Source organism: Canis aureus, chromosome 1 (genome assembly GCF_053574225.1).
Source record: "Canis aureus isolate CA01 chromosome 1, VMU_Caureus_v.1.0, whole genome shotgun sequence".
Taxonomy (NCBI): Eukaryota; Metazoa; Chordata; class Mammalia; order Carnivora; family Canidae; genus Canis; species Canis aureus.
In genome coordinates this window covers 114,925,819-114,943,898 of record NC_135611.1, presented here as the reverse complement: position 1 = coordinate 114,943,898, position 18,080 = coordinate 114,925,819, and the positions used below count along the sequence as shown (strand labels likewise).

The following is an 18,080-nucleotide window of genomic DNA, read 5'->3' as shown; positions in this document are numbered from 1 at the left end:
ATCCCTGGGTGGCTCAGCGGCTTAGCGCCTGCCTTTGGCCCAGGGCGCGATCCTGGAGTCCCGGGATCGAGTCCCGCATCGGGCTCCCGGCATGGAGACTGCTTCTCCCTCTGCCTGTATCTCTGCCTCTCTCTCTCATTGAATAAATAAAATCTTAAAACAAGACTGGGTGCTGGGAGACAAAACGGGAAAACATTCTTACCCCCATGATTTACTTGAAAACAAATCCTAGAGGACTTAGAAGTTTATGGCTGCAAGGCAACTGTAGTTTCTCCTTTGCAAAGGTTGTTTGAAACCCTGGTGAAGCAGTTTGTTCGTTCCATAAATGCCATGTGACTTCAGATGTTAATAATCAGTTTAAATGACTTCACAGCAAATTACCAAAGTGGGTTTTCTTTTCTAAGATTGTTTTTAAGAAATCGAACTCACAAGCCTGAGATCAAGAGTAGCATGCTCCACTGACTGAGCTCACCAGGCGCCAAAGTGAGCTTCCAGGTGCATATGCATCAAAAAGGCACAATGAGCTGACCTTTGCACTTGTTCTCTGCAGACTATTTCTTCCTTCCAGCATGAATCAAGGTCTTTAAAGTAGGTTCCTTCCACCTACAGCCCTCCCTCCCCCACGCCCCACTCCAACCATATACACACGTTCCCATTTACCACAATCTCAAGAGTTCTATCACATTGCAATTGTTAGCTTTCTAAAGTAGACTCTGCATCCAGTGTGGAACCCAACGCCAGGCTTGAACTCATGACCCTTGAAACCAAGACCTGAGATCGGGTCTGATGCTCAACCATCAGACAGCCTGAGCCACCCAGGAAGTATCTTTTAAGTCAGCAATTCCAGTGTTAAGATCTTACCTCCAGAGGAGTATGGGGAAGTTGGCTTGAGGTATTTGCATGCATATAGCAATGGTTTACAATAGCAAGAAACTAGATTTTCCCTTTAGGACCAGGGAAATTAGGACACATCCCCATGACACACTGCAGGGGTAAAGATAAGGAGAAAGCTCTGTAGGTGATACAAAACACTGTATAGTATAAAGGGTTTTGTTAAAAGTAAAACTTTGTGGTGGGAAGCACATCAAAAATTGTTAAAGGGGCTGGGAAGCAGAATTTCACTTTTTATTATAAGGTTGGAAAATAAAACCTCATAAAAGTATTTACTTGACAGGATTAAGGCTTTTTTCTTTAATCTCTTGAAGTTTTTAGTATTTTCAGCACCATTTACCTTTTAAGTGACTCTCCAACTAGATTCAGCTTGCTTGGGCAGGGTCCATGAAGAACACCACCAGACCTCCCAAGATTTTCAAGACTGCTTAATTGCCAGCAGCATTCCCAGGGCTGCGACGGCCTGGCCTGGCCTGGCCCGCCGGCTGGGCCTGTATCTCCCAAGGGCCTGCAGCTGTGCTGTGTCCTGGCCTGCCTGCTCCTCCTCAAGAGACCAGGTGGGAGGGAAGCAGACACACCCTAGGATCCCAGTAAGCACGATGTTTATTTTCCAAACAATTTTATTGAAATGTGCTAAGAGTACACGGGCAGCACAAATGTATGAACAGGAAAAAAAAATCACATGTACAATAATTCTTTAAAAAGTGAAGGTTAATCTTGGGAGATATCAGGTCCCCTTCCCCTCCCCCTCCAGACTTCCAGCGTTTCCGTTATGGTTAAGCCCACTAACCTAGCATTTAAAAAAAGGAATACAGGAACTTTTGCAAAGGAAAAAAAAAGAAAAAAAAAAAAAAACAAACAAAACAAACAGCATAAAGGAAAAATGTTTTCCTGCTCAGATGGGACTCTTCCTGGGCACCTATTAGGAGGCGTGCTGAGCAGTGGAGAAACACAACTTCAGAGTGTAAGGGTATGGACCATCTGCAAAGGAGAACAAAGAGAGGTTTAGCTGGGCTCCCCTCCATTTCTGCAGTTTGACCACAGGGATCTAACCGGTCCCTGGTCACTGCCCACCATGAACCTCGCAAACAAGCCCAATAGTGAAGGCACTTCCCCTCCCCTTCAACTCCATGGACAATCCCATTCCCAGCTCCTCAGCTGGCCCAGGGCCTAAGTAGGCAGGTGTTCCCTGCTGCCAGAACAGCCCCTTCCTGGGTACTATCTGAGCCAGCCTCTGCGACAGACAGTGTTGAGTGTTTACTGGCAGCTTCTGACGCACAGAATGCCAGTCCCTGGAGGAGGAGTCTCAGTAACCCTCAGGCTGGCAGTGGGTGGTGGCAAGCAGCCAGGCTAGCCCTCCCTCCCATGGGGACCATCAGGCTAATCTCCTGGTGACCAGGTACCGCCTGCCCATGTCAGCAACAGTGAAGAGATCTCTGGGGTCCTATGTTGATAGCAGGAGGACAGCTCTGGCTTGAAGCCAGACCACCATTAGGCCACCAGGGGGATGACTACAGGACACACAGATACTCACTTGGGTTTTTCATCTGGTAATGATTCAGGAAGCCCAAAGTCTCCAGGGCATCGCTTTTGGATTCCCACTCCAGCAGCCCAGAGGAGCTGCGTTCACCTGATCAAAATGCAAAAGTTTTAGGCCAACCTGAGCAGGAAGCAGGGGGCCACCGACCTACAGCCAAGGAACAGGGAAAGGTGGGGACACTTTACTCACTTTTGCCTGAGAATACTTTCACAGAAGATGGCCGTTTCACTCCCAGCTCATCGCAGATCTGCAAGACACAGCAAATGGATTCAGAAACAGGAACATCACGTGGCAGGACTCAAGCCGCCCATGACAGAGTACTTACATTTTCCTGGACATTTTTTTTTTTTAAGATTTTACTTATTTATTCATTGGGGTGGGGGGCAGGCTCCACACAGTGAGCCTGTGGGACTCAATCCCAGGACTCCAGGATCATGCCCTGGGTTGAAGGCATGCGCCAAAACACTGAGCCACCAGGGATCCCCCTTCCTGGACAGTTTTTAAGCTCTGATCACACAACATACTCTAAGGTATCCCCATGATTAAAAAAAGGCTTAGAAACACTTTTTTTTTTTTTTTTTAAGAAACACCACTCTTAACTATGTTCTCACTACTGCTAACTACCATCATTACAGTAGAAACTGCTTTCTGAAATTCTCACCTGGTGTACTGGCAGTAAGTGTTTGCTGAACTCATGTCCAACACCCCGGGTCAGAGCAAGGTCTGAAGTCCAACCCTGCCAGTCAGCCAACCTCCCCCCTCAGTGTTCCAGTTTCCTCCGATGAGGCCTTAACAAGAGCCTCCCTTCTGATGTTATCTAAGCACGGGAGGGCCTGACTACGTAGACGCTCTGAGACTGGACTCTGATCACCCCTCTATCACCCAGACACGGAGAAACCTTTTTCAGCAAAGATGGAGCCATTCTCGCTGGTCAATAATAAAACAGTACAGCAAACTCCACCATTGCTAGAGGTTTGATGCCCTTCTCAGCCACTCCATCCTGGTCCCTGCTGCAGCCCTGGGATCCAACCCAGGGCCTGGCAGGGCCGGGGCTCAATAGGAACTGGTTGAAAGACAAAAAAAAAAAAAAAAAAAAAAAGCCCACCCAGATGGCGGTGGTGAGGGACCACCTCCGCCACACCCACCTCGAAGAAGTTCTCCTCGGTCACCTCCAGAGGTGCATTGAAGAAGTGTAGCACGTTGCTAGGGTGCTGGATGCGATTCTTGGCTGCCTGCTCCGGAGTAGAGAACCGATTGTTCCTGGATTCGCTGAAGTCTTTATAACTGCAGGACCCGTCCTCTAGCCCGTAAGACTGCCCGGGCATGATGGCCGGTTGCTTGGAGACACTGTGCCAGGGGAGGGGAGCTCTGTTAGACCCCAAGCCCTCCACACTGGCCCCGTTCCCATCTGAAACACTGTGCGCCTCAGGGGCACTGCGCGCCACAGCTGAGGCAAGGCCAGCTCTCTCCCCCTGCTTCAGCTGAAGGCTGGGGAGCCTGCCCGCCACACCCAACTCCTGCCTGAACAAGCACCCAGTTGCGCTATGCTCCTGCTGGGCCCTTGCTAGAGTTGCCCCATTCCACTTCCTTTCTTTCCTTGGTCCCTCTCCAACGCTCCCAAGCCTGAGGAAACACAGAACCTACCAGACGTTCAGCTTCTGGCCGAACATGAAGTTGTTGTTGAGGTGAGTGATGGCCCGGTCCACAGCATAGCCATCAGCCATCTCCACCATGGCGGCCCCCGGCTTGCTTTTCATGAATTTCACCTTAAGGAGAGCAACCGTGATCAGCACTGCTGCCCAGCTCTGAGAGACCCTTCTCCCACCACATCTGAGCTAGTTAAAAGCAAGGAACTCCTGGCTCTGGAGCGAGGCTTCCATTTCCTCACTTGTGAAAGAGGAACCCGGAGCAGAGAGAAGAGCATCTGGCCCACAGTAAGGGCTCAGCGCAACGGGCAGTGTTGTCACCTCAGGACGTAACCCATGCGTGCACTGCTTAACGGAGACCAACAAAAGCCGGGGGCACAGGGAGAAAACAGAGCAGCTACTTCTGTCATCTGTTCACAGACGCACACAGTCTACGGAGGGCGGGCCACAATGGGACACACTGCCGTGGGTGACAGTACCGACAACCGTGAGAACCCATGCCAGAGGCGCTAAAGCCAGCTTCTGTAGCCTGAAATCCGGCTTCTACGTAAAGGTCTGTGAACCTGGGCAAGTTATTTACCCTCCGTGCCTCCGCTGCCCTGACTTCTCATCAAGGATTCTAGGAACGGGCAAGTTGCTACGCTTCAAGCCCTTTCAATGCCACGAACGTTTGACCTGTGCTAGCTGTCACTGCCGTGAGCCCCGGGCTAAGCCAGGGGCCAGGAGCTCTTTAGACGCTTTCAGGACTCAGCTGGGTTCGAGACAAGCCACCCGGTCAGAGGTGCACAGCCACCTTTCCTACAGGCACAGCAGGAAGGCCAGCGTTGCCAGATCATCATAAGTTTTCTGAAGAAAATCCTCACACGATGATCTTCGGCCACAATAGTTTTTTAAGTCATAAACATTCGTGTAACGTTAATACTTCCACACGAAGAAGTCCTGGTTAACACCCCCGGTTAAAAAACACAACTCCGATGGTGAGGACAAACCAAATGTCTGCAGCTGGCCGCCTGCTTCAGCGAGCCACCCTCTCTGCATCAGCCTGCTCCCAGCCAGGCTCCTTCCCCCACCGGGACGTCTGAGGTTCAGCCAGCTAGGTCTGTAAGGGAAGCAACGGACCTGACAGAGGCTCACCTTCTCCACATTGCCATACAAGCAGAAGACATTGAAGACCCGATCACAGTTCATCTTAGATTGATCCAAGCCATAGACCATGAGCACAGGGCTGTCGGCGTGGGGGCCATACTCGGGTGGTGGGGGAGGGGGTGGGGGGTGCCCATACTGGGGGCCGTAGCGACTTGGGCCCCGACGGTGACCCCCCACTGGTGGGCCCATCCTTCTCCCTTCGTAGTGAGGTGGGGGGGGCCCGTAGCCCTCATCATGGTAATGGCTGTGGTACCCACCGTGGGGCCCTCCTGGGGGGTGGGAAGGAAAGAGAGGGAGGACGGGTGAGAATTTGCGCGGCGGGCGGCGGGCAGGGGCACATGAGCCACGGGAGTCCACGGAGGGGAACCCCCTGCCCTCACCATATTCTGCGGGGTGATCTCCCAGGAGAGGGGGCTGTCTCTGGCGTTTGTTAGGGTTGCTGCCAGGGTCACCTGTGGACAGAGAAAGCAGTCAGAGACTAACTTGGAACAAAGAGGGTCACCCTCCTGACTAGAGGCTAACCTCAAAGCCCTTCAGTTCCTGCAAGCCTTAAGCAAACCCTCCCTTCCTCACTGGAGCTGCTGGGGCCTCCTTCCTGTGGCCTGACCCAGGGTGGGCATGAAGCCCATTCTCAAGGACGGAGCCCGCTTCTCTTCCCCTGCCCATGCCAAACAGCAGATTTCCTTTCTCTGGGAAGGATGAGGCCAGCTTCTGGGCTTTCTCCTGCCCTGGCCCAAATGGGAAGGCCAGCTCTTGGGCCCTCTGGGGAAACTGCAGATGCTACAGAAGCTGTCATATTATATGGAGCCAAGAACAGATTTCTAAAATAACTCCCAATAAAGGGAGAGGAGCTTGAACAAGAAAACCACCAAGATAAAGCAGGACAGAAAGATAAAATCTGGCTCCCAAAGTTCCAAGGTTCTAGGAGCTCTAGGCCCCACTTTCTAGGCCCTTTCTTTTGTCAACCCTGATCCCCCCTCCCACTCCATCCCCTCCCCCACCAAGTTACATCCAACCCGAGGAGAGGGGGACTGTAGGAAAGGACAAGCAGGGCAACAACAGAACCAGTTCAATTGAGCAGTCATGTACAAGGCATCAACATTCTCAGACCCCGACAATGGCGCAGATCCACCCCAGACCCCAGCTGCAATTCATAGTCGCTACATGAATTTAGCGCTTGAGTGGCAGACACTGTTGCTAAGCGCTTTACAGACATCACCGCTTCTGAAATTCCTCACAACAACCCTATGAGGTAGGTACTAGTTTACCCCCGTTTTACAGATAAGGAACCTGAGCACTCAACTTTTAACTGAGTAGTTAAAAGACACTTTGGCCCAAGGTTACAAAGCAAGTTAGTGGCCAAGCCAGGATTTGAACCCAGGTCTGGCTGACTCCAAAACCCAGGGCTCGAGACCACTGCCCTTTCCTGCCACCCGGCCTGGGTTTTGTTTTCAACAATCAGTCATTACAAAGATGGAAAAGGGCTACTTACAGCAGAAGTACAGAGTACAATGTCCATTTGTCACAAAAAACAAATCTGTATTTTCTCTTACCATTGGACGCTTCAACAGTGAGTTAGCACAGTTCTGAAAGATGGCGTCCCATCAAACATACACTGCGACCCTGCATCACATGGTTTTACAGTCATAAATACAAGTTACGGTACACATCCGCTACAATTTTTCTTTTAAGAATTGTTTTTTAAAAGTCAATGTTTTGATTAAATCAAAAATGGCTCACAGATGTTCTGTCCTCAGAAGATACCAGAAAGTGGAAAATAAAGGTGTATGAAGTGGGTAGTGTCCCTCCATGTTGTCACCTCCTCACATTGTGTGCTGCAGTGCGGTGGTGCGGTGCTTCTGGCTGTGTAGCGCTCCGTGTGCGTGTCTCCTGGTTATGAAGTGTGCCAGTGGCCCCACTATGCCCGCGCTTTTGGCCTTGGGAGCGCGCCCGGTTACCCACCAGCAGGTAACTGTGTACCTCTGAGCTGTTTGGCTGTCTGGTTTTAGGTCTGTTTGGTTTTTTTTGATTTTTTTTTTTGTTGTGGTTTAAGTTTTTTTTTGTTTTGTTTTCTGATCTCCAGTTGGTGCAGATTATGTTGGCAGCCGATGACTGCGGAAAAAATAAAAATATCGAAACAGAAAAGAACAAAAAAAAGGCCCTCCCCAAACCAAAGGACTTAAAAAAACCAAAAACCAAAAAACAACCCACATGGCGAGGAATGGAGAGAGGATCCTATTGTCTTGGAGGCCCATGGAATCTACTTCGGTCTATGAAACGTTCTCCGAAAAGAGCGCCGCTGGCTGGCTGGGAGAGCTCTGTTCTCTGTGTTTCCTACTTCTGTGTACATTCTCGGGTTCGAGTTTGCTTGGATTTTGACTTTTTTTTAATGTTTAGTAAAAAAGCAGTGTCTGCTGCCATGTTGCGTCTCTTTCTCTCTTTGTCTCTGTCTGCCTCTGTCTCTGTGCTTGTAGCTGTTCCTTGGAGCGCGGTGTGGTGTTCTTGATGTAGTGAGCTCAAGTCTGCGGCTGTTTCTGGGGACGTGGTGGAGGCTGCGTGTTCTGTTCTCTCCAGGAAGAGCTAGTGGTTTCTACCCTGTGTGTTGGTGAGCAATGTGCAGAGGCAGAGCCGCTGAAGTATGGTTCCCGAGGGGTGGCGAAGCACCGCCCTTACTCCAGGCCACCTCATCAGCTCTCGTTTTTGCCCCCCAGCCTCAGGGCGGCCAGAGCTGAGAGGCATCAAAACCAATGCACAGCCAGCCCCTGCCACTAGCCCCTGCCGGTCTGCACATCTTCTATTATGTTCCTTGGAGAAGAAATGGTTGGTTGCCATGTTTCTGTTAGCGGTCATGTAATGCCATTGCCCGCTCTGGTACATTCACTCGGTCACCAATTTGCCTCTGACCTCTGGAGGGGCAGCCAGGCCCACAGTGCCCACTGTGAGGGTCCTGGGGAAGAATCTAGCCCACCCTGCCCACTGCTTCCCAGCTGTGAGGGCGAGCAAGACAGGCCCACCTAGGAATGGGGGCCTTTGGCCTCCCAGGGCCTGTTGAGAGGTCAGCAACCGGCCTCCTCCCTCAGCCCGTGGCCTAGTCCGACGTATCAGACCAAGATAGACAGAGATGGACGGTCTTGCTGAGGGGGTGCCGCTGTTTCAAAGGCAATCCTCCACCTCTCCCTCCTATCCAAGGCAAACCATTCTTGACAGATTCTAGGAAGGGGGTTGTCCGTTTGGGCCCCCTGTAGAGATGTTGAGTCCCCGCTACAAGGGAGGTGAGGCATGTCCGCCCTGCTCCAATCCAGGGTGTCTCACCTCCACAAAGTCAACTTGCTCAAAGGCTCTCCTCCAAGGGCCCGGGAGCCCTCATTGCCTCCCCCACTCTGCCCCCGCCCTTCCCCCAGCAGACCCTCTCGATAGTGGAGAGCAAGAGAACCATTCCTGGCCCAGTGAGGATGGAGAGTCAGTGACCTTAGGCAGGCTCCTAGAAGGGAAGCAGCAGAATCCATCTGGGAGCTGCTGCTGGTTTATGTAAGCCATTGCCTCGCCCTGTGCTCAACGAGGCCCTGCTCCCCCACCCCGTCCAAGCCTCTGCCCTGGCTCTACACCCTCAGGCACATCAAAGGGCCCCCAGCAGCAGCTAGAACCTAGAGGCCCCCTAATTCAGCCTCTCCCACTAGAGCGTCTTTTCCAAGAGCTGACCGCCCCACCGCCCCAGGCCCTCCCATGTCCACAGGGAGCCCAATGGCATTACATAACCCTGAGCCCGGGTCTATGGAGTGCACTAGTCGAGTGAAGGCAAGGCGGGTGTGTTTAGAACAAAGTGGCCATCAGGATTACCTTGTCCACTGAGATTGGGATTTGTGTAGTCCCAAGTATCCTGATCGTTCTTGAACACATTCAAGCGTGTGGGCTGCAGGGACAAGACAAAGCTTGAAATTAGCCAGGCCCCAGTTAACCAGGAAGGTGACAAGGGGCAGTCACTTCCCAGACCTACCTTCGCATATTCAATCTTCAGAGTGCAACAACCCGAGTAAATATCAGCCCCATTGAGCGAGGCCTTGGCCCGCTGGGCACTCTGCACAGAGTCAAATGTGCGTAAAGTTAAGGAAAGCCCCGAGATGGGTGTGCTTTGGGAAGGGCTTCACGGGAGGACGACGAGGGAATCCCCAAAAACCATATGCTGCATGTGCACTTAGCTCACTGCCTGGTCACTAGCCGCTTGCAGGAGACGCGCTGGAGTGCTGCCCCAGGTGGGCAGTCACTGTCTGGAGTTCCTGTCATCTACACTCACAACCCAAGACCCACAGGTGACAGCACCTCCCTCTGCCACCATCCCAGGCCAAGCCACTTTTCCTTTGCCCACTCCTCTCTCCTGTGCCATGTGCTTTGACTAAACCTGGACAACACCACCCCCCACCCCCATGGCACCCTAGACTCTGAGCTTTCACACTACACGCCCCATTCTTTAACGATCCCTCCCATCAGACCAGGGGCTCTGTGAAGAAACCAGGCACATGGCAGGCATCAGGAGCTCCATGCTGGTTGAAAGGATGGACTCCTGCCGAGCCTTGAGAGCACCCCCAACTCTGAGAACACCCCCTTTCCCATCGAAGGATATTCCACCATGGCCTGGACTCCATTCTTCCGGAAAATAACAATTCTCTGGACAGGACCACAAGGGTTGCAGATAGTGTAAAGAACATCCTGTAGAAAGCATATAGGCAAGATGAAAAGGCACTGGCAGGTCAATCTGGCTCAGGGGAGAGGAAGGGAGGAAGAGAGGCTCACAAAAGCATCTGTAAGGCGGCTCGTTGACACATACCGTGGTAATGGAATAGATCGGGTTCAAGATGGTAAAGAGAAGCACGCTGTTGACGCTCCGGGAGTCATCTGAGTCCCCGGGCCGGGAGATCTTCTGGCTGGTAGAGTAATTGACAAAAGCCGGGTGGCCAGCAATGTAGATTTGGTTGTCGGCTGCGTAGTTCACAGCGTTGCAAGCCCCCAGCACGTCTTCAAACTCCACCAACGCTTGTCTCTTTTTAGGCATTACTACCACATAGCTGGCAGAAAGAACACATATATTTCAGCTCTTGCAGGAGAATATGGACAAGAAAGTGGCATTCCAGATATTCCCTGAACAGACTCATCCCTCTGGACTCCTCTGTACCCCCACCATGGTTTCCTGACCTGAACATCCTGCACCCTAAGTGGCACAACATGCAAAGAGACGTAGGCATCACCTCCTCTGGGGAGCCTGCCTTCGAGAATCCTCCTCCCCTGGCTGAGTCAGATGCCTCCCGCAGGCTCCTGGGCTTTCCTCTCACAGTGCTAATCACTCTGGATGGGAAGCTATCTGGGAGGGGCCCCCAAACAGTTTCATTTGCTACTCTATTCCCAGTGCCTAACATGTGACAAAAACGCTTGCTACGTGAGTGAGAGAATGTGGACTAGAAGCTACAAATGGGGGGTGGGAAGACATGGAACTTGCCACCTCACCCAAAGTGTAAGGGCTAAACCCAAGAGTGGAGAAGCCCCAGGACCTAGCCAAAGAACCCTGGGTCAAACTGGTCATGTCACTTCCAACCAAAACCCAAGGACACAAAGGACACCAACTTCTATGTCCAACCCGTGGCCTCTGAATGGAGTACCTGATGGGTCCAAATTCCTGCAAGGCCTCCACAAGGTCAGCTTCCACCACGCCGTCAATCAAGCCCCTGATGTGAACAACCGGGGAGGCAGGGGTTTTGTGTGGGTCATCGTAGTTCTCCTATGAAAGGAAGCAAAATCGTAACTTCATTTCCTGCTGTACAAGATGCAGGCCCACGGTCCTCTGTGTTGTTGGGAACCCAATCAGATAAGACACTTAAACGTCAAACAGCACGGACAACAAGGGATGGCAATACAAACCAATCACCTCAAAAGGATTTTAGGCCTGCAGAGCACAGGGCCTGAGTGTGTGACCACTTGCCACTGCCTCTTGCTGTAGCTTCTTCTTCTTTTAAAGATAATTTATTCATTCATGAGATACACAGAGAAAGGGAGAGCGAGGTAGAGACACAGGCAGAGAGAGAAGCAGGCTCCATGCAGGGAGCCCGATGTGGGACTCGATCCCGGAACTCCAGGATCACACCCTGGGCGGAAGGCAGGCGCTAAACCGCTGAGCCACCCAGGGATCCCCTCTTGCTGTAGCTTCTGAGGAAGGCAAAATGTAAGATAAGACATGCCCCATATCTTACATTCCTCCTAGAATTTTTCTCTACCCACTGGTCAAGGAAACGGGGAAACAACTGAGATAGGAAGGGCACAGAACTAGCAGGAAGAACTCAAACAGTTTTCTGCTGCAGTCTGAATCACAACATTCTCTTGGAATGCAACTTTGACCTTTCCCTAGTGGAACAAGCCCAGTCAAGCATTACGGTTCCCCACCACTCACCCCCAGGACCAGTCACACAGTAAAACACCCATGCCCCAGAAGCTGTGAAAGCCAGGGCCGACTCAACCACTTCTAGCCTTTAATCACCCACCCAAATCTGTGTTGGAAAATACTGCCTAGGCCAGACTAAGGAAAAACAAGATATGAAAAGTCTTTCAGAAAGAAAAAAAACTCCAACCCACACCACTAAAACTCAAGACAGCTCCCTTGCAAGAACTATCTTTCCACCCACACAGAGGGAGACGCCTCTGGGAATCAGGAAGAAAGTAACTTTCTCCATGTCTCCTGGGCTCTGGGCCCAACCTCCTGTCTAAGAGCCACCAAGCTGAAGCCCATGGAACAGGGGCAGAATTGGATTCTATTTCAGGAATGAACCACACAAACCACAGGAGGCACACCCGCCTGATGGTTACCAGCTCAGCAGTTTAGAGTTCCATAGCCCATAAATTCTAATCCCAGCCCCGCCCCCATAGCTATATGATCTGAACAAACTTCCCTCAGCCCTTGGAGTCCCGAATTGTAATACCACCCTGTAACTCACACAGAAGTGTTAAAGATTTAGCTTAAGTACTTCCAAAATGTGTGCAACAAGGCCTGGGAGAAATTGAAACACTAGAAATCACAGCTACAGGTCACCACCAAACCCTGGAAAATCCTGCAAATGGCTGAACGGGAGAGGACTTCGTGAACTTGGGAGGGAGGAGGGAATGGGCTCCAAGCCAGGAGGAACAAACGGTGGTCCTTCCCAACTAGGAGGCCAAAGACGTCGAAAACCTCCCAAAACGCCCACCCTCATGGAACATTCTGGTTCATCAAACCAAATGCACCCACTTAAGCCCCGGTACTTTTAAGCAAACTTGTGATGGTTCCAAAGCTTAGTTCAATTCCCACACGGCTCAAAAGACCTTTCGCAAGCCTTTCTTCTGGTTTTCACAGCCCACAAAAACGGGGACACAGTCTGTTCTCGGGGAACATGCTCAAAGTAGATCAACTTCTGTGTCGACACGAACCATGACGCGATAAAGATTTAATAGCAATCGGGCAAAATTCCCCACTCAAGTGCGGAAAAGGCCACCGCCCACCCGTTCCCGCTCACGCGGTGCTCCCCCCACCCGCCCACAAGGCCCAAGCACAAGTAGTGCGCTTGCGCAGGAGGGCAGTGAATTAAACGATAAAGGAAAAGAAACGGCCCGGCCGCGTGCCCGGCCCCCACACTCCAGCCCGCGGCGCCTGCGCATTGCGCCACCCGCAGCGCGAGCTCCTTCCTCCGCCTCCCACACCCCCCCTCCGCTCTGACTAGCGCGCACGCGCAAGCGCCTGTCCTCGCGCAAACCCCGCCGTTTGCCCAATGCCTGCCCCTCCCCCACCCCGTCACGGCGTGAGGGCCTTGGGCGCGTGCGCAGAGGCGCCCCCCCGCAAATGAATACCCTCAAGGTGGAAATTTTTCCCTCCCTTCACGGCCGTCCCCGGCGCCTAGGGCCCTGGCCTCACCCCGCCGCCGCCGCCCGCCGCCCCGGCTCCTCCACCGCCGCCGCCACCGCCTCCGTGCTGGTCGCCAGCGTTGTCCGTCTTGAGCCGCTTAGGGGCTCGGCCGCCCTCACTGCCGCCGCCGTAGTAGCGGCCACCGCCGCCTCCGCCGCCCGCCGCCGCCATCTTCACCATCGCTCCCGACCGCCTCCGCTGCTCGTCCGGCTGCTGCCTCTGCTCCAGCCGCCGACGCCGCTTCTCCGCCCGGGGCAGCAGCCTCCGCGACATGGCGGCGCAGAACCCGCCTCCCCCCGCCTCTCATTGGGGGAGGGACACGCCCGTCACCCGCCGCCCCCACCCGATAGGGGGAGCCACTGGTCCCGCCAAGGGGGGAGGGGAAGCCTCCGCACGCCTCGCGCGCCTATTGGGTACAGCCCACGCCGTTCTGCAGCCGGGCCCGCCCTCGTTTGTCTGGGACACTCCTTATAGGCGAGTGCTTTCTGCCAGTCATTCGCCCGACCCCGCCGCCTTAAAATAAACTCCAATTTGATAGGTCGGATTTCTGGCACGGCCCGGCCTCCCGTGGAGCCCCTGATAGGAAGAACGCTCCCCATTCGCCTGGGGAGCCCCGCCTTCTTCCCACTTTGATTGGCTCCCTCACTGGTCCATCAAACCGAAAAGCCTTAGTGTTCCAGTCACGACTCCCCCCTTCCCGCGCCACTCCGCAAAGAGAAAAGGAAAGCCCTCCCTCTGGCCTCTCTCCAGTGGTTACTGCAGATGCCCATCTCCTGCGTCTCTACCCGATTAGTCAATGACGAGGGGGAAGGGTCCCCTCGCTTGGACGCTACGACCACCGGTGGTCTCTGATTGGGTGCAGAAAGGAAGCCCTCCCCAGGCCGACGGGCGTTCTTTGGCGCAGTCTAGGACGGGATCGGGGGCGAGGGCGCGAGCGCCCATAGGCTTCCAGGCGTCTCTGGAGGCGGGGCGACCCTATAAACGAGCCAAGGCCTGGGGTACCCCGAGTATTTATTGACATGCTGTGTGTGGCGCCGAGGGCCAGCCCGAGACGGGGGCAGCTGCCAGTGCAGCGTCCCCACCGCTGTACCTTTTCCCTCCCCACCTCGATCCTTCACGAGACCGGAGGAATTTTAATAACCCAAACTTAACCCTTTCGGGAGAAAACCATTTGCAGCTGCCGACTGTCTTCGGACCCTGTCAAGTTGGCCGGCGTCATCTCACGCATCCGCTCCGCCTCTAAATTCAGCCAGAATAGCGCCTTTCAGTTTGCACAAAGGGAGGACCCTTCACGCCCCTTTCGACCTTTGCCCGCGTAGGCCCTTCCAGCTACAAACCCCTCCTGCCGGCAATCACTCGCGCTGTCCGTGCGGCAGTCGCTACTCTGAAAGAGGTCCCTGTCCCTACTCGTCCCCGTGATAACTCCCGACCACCCAGGCCAGTGGCTTTCACGCGCCTGCCCCGGTCCTGATCTCTGTGGCTCGTCACAGGCTGGTGACTGTCCCTTTTCCCGCGCGGAAGTCCTGTGTGGGTAAGGGAGCGGCGGTCCCGGCCCAAGCCGTAGTGACGCTGGCCCCCTAGCAAGCACCAGGCACGGTGCACCAAAGGGGAGTCCCGGTGTTCTAGGTGTCCGGGCCCTCCTTCCTTGGGGACAGGGTAGGGCAACCCTGAAGATTCCCCCTCCCTCCGGCTCCGGGGTCCAACGCCGTTCCCAAGAGCCGGGACCTAGGGGCGGGGTGGGGGGTCGAGCCAGGAGCCCGCGTTAGGGGGCTGTCTCTCGGAGGTGGGACGGGAGATCCTGAGCTTAGAGAGGACAGAATCGTGGGAAATAGGGGCGGCCCCCCAAGGACGCTTCGGAATCTTCCCTCCGGTGAAAGGAAAGGGGGTTCCTAAAATAATAGGAGCCCTCGTGGAAACTAAGTTTGAAATGGGGTCAGTGAGCTACGAGAGTGGGACAGGACCGACGGGCCCGCAGATTTGGGGAGATGAGAAAGTTGGGAGCGGGCTGCCGGCGATCTCAATCAGTTCCCGGTCACACCGGGAAAATCCCAAAAGGCCGGCGGAACACCGAAAAGGGGGGGGGGGGGGGCGGCGTCTCCAACACGTGATCGTGGCGACGGAGGGAGGCGGGGCGGGTCCCACCGAAGGGCGGGGTCGCGAGGTCCCGACGTCAGAGGAATGCGGTGGGGGGAGGGGGGAGGGGGGAGAGGGGCCCCTCCCCTCCCCGCCCCCGCGCCCGGCCCGTACGCCCCTCGCGCCGACGCGCGCTGCCGGGACGCGGCGGAACCGTCCTCGGCGCCGCGCGTTCCGGGTCGCCCGCCCGCTCACACCCTCGGCGGGCGGCCGGGCCGTCGCGTTCCCCGCACCGCCAGGCTCCCGGCCTCCGCCCCTCCCCCACCCCCTGCGCTCCGGCGGCGGGCGGCGCCTCCCCCCCGCCCCCCGCCCCCCGCCCCGACCCCTCGCCCCCAGCCCCTACCAGCTCGGCGGCGAGCCTGGCCGGCCGTCCGGGATCGAAAAGAGCAGACACTGGGAAGTTTTGGGGGAGGGAGGGGCGGGCCTTAAAGGGACCACGACCTCTTTTCAGCCTGGGGAAAAAAAACGGGGGGGGGGGGAGATCGAGAGTTGCTCTGCGTTTGAATGGAGGAAACAACGCCAGAAGGGAATGGAAAGACTGGTGCGCCGTCGCGTTAGGGCTCCGCGTCCCTTTTCCCCAAACACCCCAACTCCTCACTCCACCTCCCCCCTCGCCATCTCGGGAAGTCACGCAGAGGCTTGGCGGTCACGCCTCATTCCTCCCAGGCAGCCAAGTGCTGTGTTCGTGGAGGTTAATGTTGGGGTGCACGTTGTACGGATGGGGGAATGGGCTCAGGGGACGCAAGCGGCGAATCGAGGATCCCGCAGCTTGTAAGTGGCCGTAGCGGGATCTGTCTGCGCCCCCGCACTGCAGTCCCGGTTTGTGGTTATGGGGGCTGCAATATGCAGTGCAGGTTAAGGGCGCGGGCTCCGGGCCAGACACCCGGTTCAAGTATGGAGCATGCACTTACTAGCTCTGGGGTCTTGGAAAGTGAGTTAGCCGTTTTTCCCTCATCCAATAGGAAGGAGAAGGGAATAGCATCTGCCTTCTAGGGTGGTCTTGAGAGATGCTGAGAATGTCTGGAAGCGGGGGGACCCCAGGCCTACCCCCATTTCTCAGATAAGGTAAAAGTGAGGCCCAGAGAAGGGAAAAACCAGTTGAAATACGCCAAAAGATGACCCGACTAGGTCTTACCCTCCTTAACAACCGCAAGATGCCATCTGACCCCTGTAGATCCATCCCTGTGTACCCGTTTTCCATCTGTCCTTGACCTGGTACAATGACTTCCTTCTGTTCCATTAAATGCCCAGAGCCCATTCCTGACTGCACCGGCTCCTCCTCCTGCCTAAAATACTCTCCTAGGGCTTTGCTCCTCCTCAGACAGACCATGGCTCAAATGCCACTTCCTGGCCTTGTCAGTCTAGTTACTCCCATATGCTGTTATAATCCTGGCTCCTCAATTCTTCTCCCTTTTTGCACTTATTGCCATGTGAAAACATCTACTTGTTTGTTTAATTAGTCCACTAGTCTGGGCTCTTTTGGGGGTGGAAGTAGGTATGTTTCAGTCATTCTAAGGGTAGAACCTTAGAATGGGTGGTTCATTCACTCAATGGGTGCTTACTGAGGCAACACTAGTGGGGACACCTGGGATAAAATGGTGAGGAAGATATGGAAACTTCCCTCCTTCCTGGGGGTTACATTCTAGTGAAATGCTTAAGGAAAACATTGTATCAGATGGTGAGAACTGTTATTCAGAAATTAAAACGGGTGCCTGGGTGGCTAGGCAGGTTAAGTGTCAGCCTTTGGCTCAGGTCATGATCCCAGAGTCCTGGGGTCAAGCACCGCATTGAGTTCCCTGTAGGGAGCCCACTTCTCCCTCTGCCCAGGTCTCTGCTTCTCTCTGTGTGTCTCTTATGAATAAATAAAATCTTAAAAAGAAGAAGGAGAGGTCAGAGTTTATGCAGGCAGTTTGCTTGAAAGCCTATTCAGAGGAAGTATTGCTGAGAAGGTGACATTGTTGCAAAGACCTGAGGAGGGGCGGGGAAATCATGTGGATACTAGAAGACATCCATTCCAAGCAGAGGGAACAGCCAGTGCAAAGGCCCTGAGGTGAAAATGTGCCTGGTGTGTTGCAGGAACTGGCTTTGTGGCTGGCGTAGGATGAGGGGAATGGTAAATGATAAGCGATGCTGCCAGAGATGGGAGAAGGCCAGTCCAGTTGAGAGGGTACTGAGGGGCCTCACAGGCTTGGGGAGGACTTTCACTTTTACTCTGAGGTGGAGCCCCTGGAGGCTTCCCAGCAGAGGAGGACCACCATCTGGCTCAGGTATTCACAGGAGGACTGGGGCTGCCTGCTGTGGGTGTGGGAAACAGACTGTAGGAGGTGGGGTGGGAGCCAGGAAGACAGTGAGGAGGCTGATTCAGGGGGACAGTCTGGAGAAGAAGGTAGATGGGATCAGGGTGGGTGCCATGGAGGGGTGGAAGTGGGTGAGTTGTGAATCTGTTTGGAAAGTAGAGCCCACAGGACAGGCTGAGGGGCGAAAGTTCCCCATGATTCAAAATCCTAACTGCGAGGCTCATAGTGATGGCCAAGGTCACCAGCTCCTTCTGGTGTTCTATCCACTGTGAGATGCTGCTTTTTTTTTTTGACATTTGTACCATGTTCATGGGTTATCCAATCAATATTTTTTTCAAGATTTTATTTATTCATGAGACACACAGAGAGAGGCAGAGACATAGGCAGAGGGAGAAGCAGGCTCCCTGCAGGGGGCCTGATGCAGGACTTGATCCCAGGACCTGAGCCAAAGGCAGACACTCAACCACTGAACCACCCACGTGCCCCTCAATATATTTTTTTAAGATTTTATA

The 18,080-nt window shown here is 54.2% G+C and overlaps 1 protein-coding gene and 1 long non-coding RNA gene across 7 annotated transcripts in view; one reads left to right on the top strand and one right to left on the bottom strand.

Annotated features, from left to right (window-relative positions):
* Nucleotides 1-1,493: 1,493 nt before the first annotated feature.
* Nucleotides 1,494-15,760, bottom strand: HNRNPL (heterogeneous nuclear ribonucleoprotein L). 4 transcript variants are annotated; one of them, XM_077852549.1, is made up of 13 exons: nt 13,148-13,426; nt 10,872-10,990; nt 10,046-10,283; nt 9,842-9,927; nt 9,218-9,314; nt 9,061-9,133; nt 5,604-5,675; nt 5,212-5,492; nt 4,076-4,197; nt 3,577-3,778; nt 2,621-2,678; nt 2,426-2,521; nt 1,494-1,872 (listed from the first exon to the last, which is right to left on the bottom strand). In XM_077852549.1, exons 1-13 carry the CDS (start codon nt 13,409-13,411, stop codon nt 1,814-1,816), a joined length of 1,767 nt encoding a protein of 588 aa, XP_077708675.1. In that variant the 5' UTR covers nt 13,412-13,426; the 3' UTR covers nt 1,494-1,813. The 4 variants fall into 4 exon arrangements, with proteins under 4 accessions (XP_077708675.1, XP_077708682.1, XP_077708685.1 ...); XM_077852556.1 differs by lacking the exon at nt 13,148-13,426 and adding an exon at nt 12,484-12,681; XM_077852559.1 differs by lacking the exon at nt 13,148-13,426 and adding an exon at nt 15,615-15,760 and having other exon boundaries at nt 5,212-5,675.
* The window catches only part of LOC144286372 (uncharacterized), a 38,503-nt gene continuing 36,175 nt past the window's right edge, over nt 15,753-18,080 (top strand). The window contains exon 1 of one of the 3 annotated variants that reach the window (XR_013354453.1): nt 15,753-16,090. This is a non-coding gene — a long non-coding RNA (uncharacterized LOC144286372). The remainder of the gene's footprint in view (nt 16,091-18,080) is intronic. The other 2 variants (XR_013354455.1, XR_013354458.1) reach the window with 2 other exon arrangements.